At 36.7% G+C, this 8,065-nt stretch overlaps 1 protein-coding gene across 1 annotated transcript; it reads right to left on the minus strand.

Annotated features, from left to right (window-relative positions):
- Positions 1–204: 204 nt before the first annotated feature.
- LOC107569278 (GTPase IMAP family member 8-like) lies at positions 205–7,813 on the minus strand. Its single transcript, XM_016255328.1, has 3 exons — positions 7,723–7,813; positions 1,394–2,383; positions 205–1,259 (listed from the first exon to the last, which is right to left on the minus strand). The coding sequence occupies exons 1-3, from the start codon at positions 7,739–7,741 to the stop codon at positions 205–207; spliced, it is 2,064 nt and encodes a 687-aa protein (XP_016110814.1). The 5' UTR covers positions 7,742–7,813.
- Between the last annotated feature and the right edge of the window lie 252 nt (positions 7,814–8,065).

Consider the following 8,065-nt stretch of genomic DNA (forward strand, 5'->3'; position numbering starts at 1 on the left):
GCTGGCTAGTGAAGTCATGGCTTTTTTGTTTTATTTTTAAACATGAATTCATCAGTTCATTATATAAGTTATATTGTATCAGTTTACATTTTTTAAGAGCATGGCAAAGAAAAAGAAGCTATTCACCTAATAAGAAGTCAGTGTAGCATTAGAATGATTATGAAACTGATATTTCAACGAAAAAAAATTGCTTTAAGAGAAACTCTATTTCTTGCTCATCCCCCCCATTAAAGCTGCAGGTATTGATGCTCCACTAGTAACAGATTTCAGTGCTGCATTTCCAGCAGCTACTGCTCCTGCCATTGCAGCTTCAGATAGTGACTCTCCTTTAGCAACAGAGCTCAGTGCTGAATTTCCAGCAGCTACTGCTCCTGCCATTACAGCTTCAGCTAGTGACTCTCCTTTAGCAACAGAGCTCAGAGCTGCGCCTCCTGCAGCTGCTGCTCCTGAGATTAAAACTGTACCAAATGTCCCTCCACCAACTACAACTGCTGCTCCTGCACCCACTGCCATACCTGCTCCCATTAAGACCCCCTTATTCACCAGCCAACTTATTTCCTCTTTCCTTTTCTTTTCCTCCTCTTCTCTCTTCCTCTTCTCTTCTTCACAGATTTGTATCTGAGCTTCCTGGTACATCTCATTTGTGTAATGCTCTCCTCCGTTCTCCTCCACCATTCTGTCGATCTTCTCCAGCAGTTCAGTGACCTGTGATCGATTGTCTTCTTTTTTGTTATTGAACACATGATAACCTCCCTTACACTGTTGAACTAGCTCTCGAATCTGCTTGTTTTTGGTCAGAAACTCCCCTATGGATGTATTTAACTGATCTCCTCTAGTGAACAGAACGATGGTGTAACGTGCAGCTTTTTCTCCAAAGTTCTTCTGAATCCATTTCACTGTGTTTTGCTCTTCATATGTGAATCTGACGTCTAGTCTGGTGACCAGCAGAAACACATGAGGACCAGGAACAGACATTTCTACACACTTCACTAATTCATTCTTCAGTTGTTCTTTGCTGATTGACGTATCAAACAGTCCTGGAGTGTCGATCACTGAGATGTTTCGACCTTCTACTGCCTGCTGCTGCTGTTGGCATTCCACGGTCACAGATTCAGTAGAAAATTCTTCTTTAAATGTTTTCTGTCTCAGGATGGTGTTTCCAGTTGTGCTTTTTCCAGCTCCAGTTTTACCCACCATCACGATCCTGAGACCTGTGCACTCACCAGGTTTTGTGTGTCTGCTCTGGATGCACTCCGAGACTGAGGCCCAGACAGTTATAGAGCAGAAAAAAATAAGACAATAGTTTAGTTTTTCAGTGTGTTAGTTAGTTATGTTGTGTTAGTTATCAAGTGCGTCATGATATTTGGGAAAAGTGTGATAAATCGGTTCTCACCTGCTTGGGTTGGATGTTGTTCGGTCTCTGTCTGTTGTTTCTTCTGGTCGAATGGTCTTGTTCTGCTCATCGTCCAGTTTTCTTCTGGTTTCTGGACTATATTTGTTTCTCCCTTGTGTTCGAAGCAGTTTCTCAGTGATTTTGCTGATGGTTTGACCACCTCTTCTTCATCATTCCTGTTTTCTTGTGGATCTCTAGAGTGTCTGTCTACATATAATTCAGTTCTCTCAATTTTTGTCACATGAGAAATAAAATCTTTCTTTTTAGTCACAACATTTGTTGTGCCCTTTTCCTTTACAGTGTGCATGTGAATCGTCTCCCGCACTATTTGTATCTGCTCTTGTTTCGTCTCTTGAACTTTTCTTTCTTTCTCTTGTTTCATCTTTCCTTTTCTGCACTTTAGTGGAACTCTTAAATAAATGTCAATGTCGTAATGCTGGCCATCATTCTGTTTGATGATTTCATCAATCCTCTCTATAAGTTTTGTGATGCGAGTTGGAATAATGTCATTTTTACTGTTGAATGCATGATATTGTCCTCTGCAGTGACTGACAAGCTCCTGAAACCTTCTACTATCCATAAGGTGCTTCCATTGCCTATTTGGAATTTTTTCTCTTCCAACAAACAGCACCATGGTGAACTTCAAAGCTTGAGCTCCAAAGTTCTCCTGAATTTGCTCCACGAGGTTCCTCTGCTCCTCTCTGAAGGTCTTCAGGTTGATGACGAGCAGGAACACGTGAGGACCCGGATAACAGAGGTACATACTCTTCATCATTTCATTCTTCATCTCTTCATCAGTCAGTTGAGTGTTGAAGAATCCTGGTGTGTCGATGATGGAGATGTTTCTGTCTTCTACTCTTCCTCTCTGTTTCTCACTCTCTCGGGTTCTGCTCTCTTTAAACGCCTCTCGACCCAGTACTGCATTTGCTGTTGAACTCTTTCCAGCTCCAGAGACTCCCAGCAGCACAATCCTCAGCTCCTGTGAATCACCTGCAGGCAAACAGTTCATGTCATTAAGCTGGAGCTCTAGATGCTTTTTATTCCCATGTATTTCTTTGTCATTTAACCAGAGACATGTATTCACTCATGTGTTGTGTCAGTGTTCACACAGAAGGGATGGCTAAACTAAAACTAATTGGCTACCTACATAAATAAACTTAACTGTCTTGATAACTAGCTAAAACTAACAAGCTAATTAACTATGCATCCAAAGAACTAGCTTAACTATCCAACCAATTGACTAGCTAAATAGTTAACGACACAGTAAATTCCCGAGTGTTAAATTAACACTGCTCGGAGCATATATGGTCCCACTCTAAAAGAGTGTTAAAGTAACACTGAAGCTGTGTTAAAGTTAATGAGATAATTGAGTGATTAATTAAGTGCTGATTGATCATTAGTGATGAACAGCTGCTGTTAACAAGCAGAATCACTGAAGAAAAGAGAAACACAAGAACTACAACTGACTTCAGTCACAGCTTTAGATGATATACTGAAATAAGAGAAGACATTAAATCTCTCAAGATCTCAGCAGAAGATGATCAATCATCTCCACAAACAGCATCACCAGCTTCACACATTACTAACCAGTTTGACTTTTTGTTTGTCATGCGTCTAAAAATTTCTTATTTTCAATAAATAAACTTAACTGTCTTGATAACTAGCTAAAACTAACAAGCTAATTAACTATGCATCCAAATAACTAGCTTAACTATCCAACCAATTGACTAGCTAAATAGTTAACTACACAGTAAATTCCCGAGTGTTAAATTAACACTGCTCGGAGCATATATGGTCCCACTCTAAAAGAGTGTTAAAGTAACACTGAAGCTGTGTTAAAGTTAATGAGATAATTGAGTGATTAATTAAGTGCTGATTGATCATTAGTGATGAACAGCTGCTGTTAACAAGCAGAATCACTGAAGAAAAGAGAAACACAAGAACTACAACTGACTTCAGTCACAGCTTTAGATGATATACTGAAATAAGAGAAGACATTAAATCTCTCAAGATCTCAGCAGAAGATGATCAATCATCTCCACAAACAGCATCACCAGCTTCACACATTACTAACCAGTTTGACTTATTGTTTGTCATGCATCTAAAAATTTCTTATTTTCAATAAACATTAACATCTAAATCTCTGATCATTCTTAATAAGACAATTTGAAGTCACCATTGTGGAGATACGTGTTTGCTTTAGTTGGGCTCTTGACCCTTGACTTATTAACATTACTTTTCTGGGGTTGCTGTAACTGTTTATGAAACATATGGGTTATCATAAGAACAACTAAGAGAAATGGGTTTAGTTATGACATAGCTGTCATGTTGTAGCAGGTTTACTGATGTAATCAGGAGTAATGAGTAATATAGATTGTTATTGATCACAACTGCACATGATGAAATAATATGAAGAGCTTTAAAAACACTTTGTACACCAGTATAGAACATCTGTAATGTTTAGACACAGACATCAAGAATCAGCATATGAATCTCAACAATGGTGACCAGCATCAGACAGATTCATGCTGCAGTGCATTCTGGGTGCACCAATCATAATTCATCCATAGCACCCAGCATGCATTGCGACGTGAATAAATTATGCAGCTGCATTGTCTTAGTATTTTCTTTTATTTTTACTATTTGCTTTTATTTTTAGTTGTGACTTTTTACTGCCTTGTTTTGTCACATTCAAAAATCACATAAACATTATCAGAATATTTTGTCTCCATTGCTGAGATTCACATGCTGATTCTTCATGTCTATGAGTGCCAGAGTTGAAACCTGTTAATGAGCCACATTTATAAAAGTCACTTACAAAGTGTTTCTCACATTGTTATCTCGCATTACTGCAACAACATAGAAATCAACATAGAAATGACAAGACTTTGCCATAAGTTTCTTGCATCACACATGTGTTTAATACACACAATTGTGACCGTCAAAGAGAAACTTAAATTTAAAAAGTCAAGGGTCAAGAAGCAACTAAAGCAACCACTATTCACAAAAACGGTAAGTTGAAGAAAAAAAAAACATCTAAACATTAATTCTGTTTTAGATAATAAAGTCTAACTGGTTAGTAATGTGTGAAGCTGCTGCTGCTGTTTGTAGAGTTGTTCAATCATCTTCTGCTGAGATCTTGAGAGATTTAATGTCTTGTAGTTGTGTTAACTCCAATGTGTTGTAGTTCTTGTGTTTCTCTTTTCTTCAGTGATTCTGCTTGTTAACAGCAGCTGTTCATCACTAATGATCAATCAGCACTTAATTAATCACTTAATTATCTCATTAACTTTAACACTGCTTCAGTGTTACTTTAACACTCTTTTAGAGTGGGACCATATATGCTCCGAGCAGTGTTCATTTAACACTCGGGAATTTACTGTGTGCAAATAGACTGAATAGTCTTCACTGTATAAATTCAATATACATTCATTCTTATTTATTTGACAAAAGTGATTCAGTCAAGGACAGCAAGTAATTTTCGTTCTGATGCTTGATTTACTTTATTGACACAAATGGTAACAGCAGCTATATTAGGCTGCATTATAGTTCACCCAAAAAGGAAAATTATGTTGATGTTCTAAACCTGTATGAGATTCCTTCATGCTGTTGAACACAAAATAATATATTTGGAACAATATTGGTAACCAAACAGTTGCTGGGCCCTCACTACTCACTAAAATCAAAAAACACTATTGGAGTCAGTTGGGACCAAAAACTGGTTACGATCATTCTTCAATAGGGCTGGACGATATGGCCAAAATTGATATCACGATATATTTCTTAATTTCGTTCGATACGATATAATTCCGATATCGATATGAACACTATTTATCTGAAATAGAAATCTTTTGTAACATTATAAATGCCTTTATCATCACTTTTGATCAATTTTAAGCATCCTTGCTAAATAAAAGTATTAATTTCTTTCCCAAAAAAATTATAAAAATGATACTGAATGGAATAGTAGATACGTGTGCATATCGTTCAAAAGTCAAATATAGAATAAATGCATTTGATTGGTAAACAGCAATCACCTGATAGATTTCAATCTCAAATGGTAGCCTAATGCATGGAATTTACGGAAAAGCTCAACTAAAAAACAGCACTAATAAGTGGGGGGCGTGGTGGCTTTGGCGATAGGCTCTCCAGTCAACCTTCTCCACAGCCAATCACGGGCCCCCTACTTGCTCGGGCCCCGGGGCTTCAGCCCCGCCTAGCCCAATGGTTAAAACGGCCCTGGATAAGGAGGTAATGACTTGGAAAATTTAAAGTATTTATACTGTTAGTATTTCATAAGTAAGGTGTAACTATTCTAAGATTACGTGGTATGCATCTTTTGCTACTGTGTTAGGCAACCATATTATGATTTAGAAGTTGCCTTAATGTAATAACACAAAATGTATGATACAGTATATTTTTACACTACATACTGGGTACTTATTGGATTATTACAACATATGTATTACATGACTGATGCAAATAGTAAACTGTAGTATACTGTAGTAGGCTATAATTTAGTAATAATAATTATAGTATATAATATAATTATATAATTAGTATATATAGACTGAAGAAAGAAAGACATGAACATAGAGACTATTTTTATAAATTTACTCTGTTTGTGGGTAGGGCACTCTTTTAAATTCAGGTATGCCAATTCTGTAAAAATGCAAATTATGAACAGGGCACAATCATGGCTGTTTTGTGGTACCCATGGTTTAACTATTGTTACATATTCTCTATTTTATTTTACTATTAAGTTATTGTTTGTTATTTTCCAGTTACCCGTGTAAGTTGTGTAGTCCTTTGTTATTTTATTATTTATTGCTTGTTTACCATATCACAGTGTTGGCAACTCCTACAGATTTGCCTTGAAACATTGCTGTGACACAGAGTCCTCACAGAAGTCCTTATTTTTTTGTATTTGGTTAAATATAAGCTTTGTGCAACACTCCTTTACATTATGCAAACTTGACATGTATTAACAGTTTTTTTGCAATGTATTTTTCTCTAATTGTGATCACAGGTGAAAACTGCATCAGAGGGGGAGGACTTTTCTGCTCCCTCATATACTGCAGGGACAACTTTGCATATGCAAAAGATCTCCAGAAATCTGTTGACTCCTGCCAACTGCTGAAAGGAAAAATTGACAGTATGCCTATTAAAAATACATTTAAAACATGATTTGTGTGTGTGTGTGTGTGTGTGTGTGTGTGTGTGTGTGTGTGTGTGTGTGTGTGTGTGTGTGTGTGTGTGTGTGTGGAATCGAGGGCTCAACAGCCCGTGGATGTTACACTTACACAGTAACTACACGTAACAAGGGTGTATGTTTGCATAGTAGTTAAGAAAAATGTTGTAGTAAATTTTATTCTACTTGCCTCGAACCACTTATGGAAGCTCAAGTGCACCAACAGCTCTACAGCTATAAAAAAACATCAATTATGCAGTAGATATACATGTGTTGTGTATTATGATGTTATATGTATATGTTATATCCTGGGAGCAGCTGGAAACAGGCAATCTAGTTTTCCACTGTATTGCACCTGGACGGTACAATGCTGCTGACGGACTCGCTGCTGAGATGACCATATGCAATGCTCTTTCATCAGGTACATTTTCATATGTAAATCATAGCAGAAACCCCATACTTTATAATCTCCATGATCCCACATAAAGAAACACTAGTAAATACTATAGCATATATTCTTAAGTAAACTGTGGTAAGATTTTATAAAGACTATGGGGGTTTTTAACTTTACTATAATTACTAAATTATAATCTGTAATAAGCTGTAATCTAAAGAGTTACCAACACCAATATAATACGCCAATACATCAATAGTGTCACTTCTAAATAGATTATATAATGGATTGTTATTTGTAGCTTTTCAGGTTAGTTAACATTGTGAGAACTGGCATGTGAATACACATAAGTGTGCATGACGATAAAATACCATTTGACCAGCTAGGTCACATTTCTTTTGTTTAAGCATGGCTGTTCAACTTGACACCAAATACAGATGACATGACCTCACTGTTATTTTGACAACATCGTACTGTATGTTAAACATGATACTCTGGACTTGTATACTACATTTTATAAAAGGTATTAAGATACATTCACATGCTAAATGTACTCAATGTAGAACTGAAGGTTGTAACATGGCCACTCAATACTACTGAAGATTATCTTCATTATTTACATTCTGATTTGCTTAGTGCTGTCAACTACCAGAAGCAGACAGCACAGTATAAAATTAATTTTATCAGTGTGGTATCTAACTGTATTCTGTGAGTATCACATTAGGTTACTTAATTTAGACTGACCTTTATATGCTGATGCCATTATGTCTCTTGTCGTTTGTTTTTGTCATTCGAAGTCTCTCCGTATTTGTCTGTGTGAACCTGGAACAAGAAATGTGTCTACACTTCCTCATCCTCTAAAACAAATGCCAGCGTCACTCGTTGTGACACCTGAAAGTAAAACTTGCAGAACTACTGTGGGGTTTTTATGTCCGTGACCTACCTATGTTTACTTAGACTTCTTAGATTTACTTTCTGATTTCTGCTTAGTGCAGTCAACTACCAGAAGCAGAAGCACAGTACATAATTCATTTCTCTGTATGATATTAAACTAGCTGTAATCTGTGATTATTACATTAGACTGACC

This window comes from Sinocyclocheilus grahami, unplaced genomic scaffold (assembly GCF_001515645.1).
Source record: "Sinocyclocheilus grahami isolate Dianchi unplaced genomic scaffold, SAMN03320097.WGS_v1.1 scaffold1329.1, whole genome shotgun sequence".
NCBI lineage: Eukaryota > Metazoa > Chordata > Actinopteri > Cypriniformes > Cyprinidae > Sinocyclocheilus > Sinocyclocheilus grahami.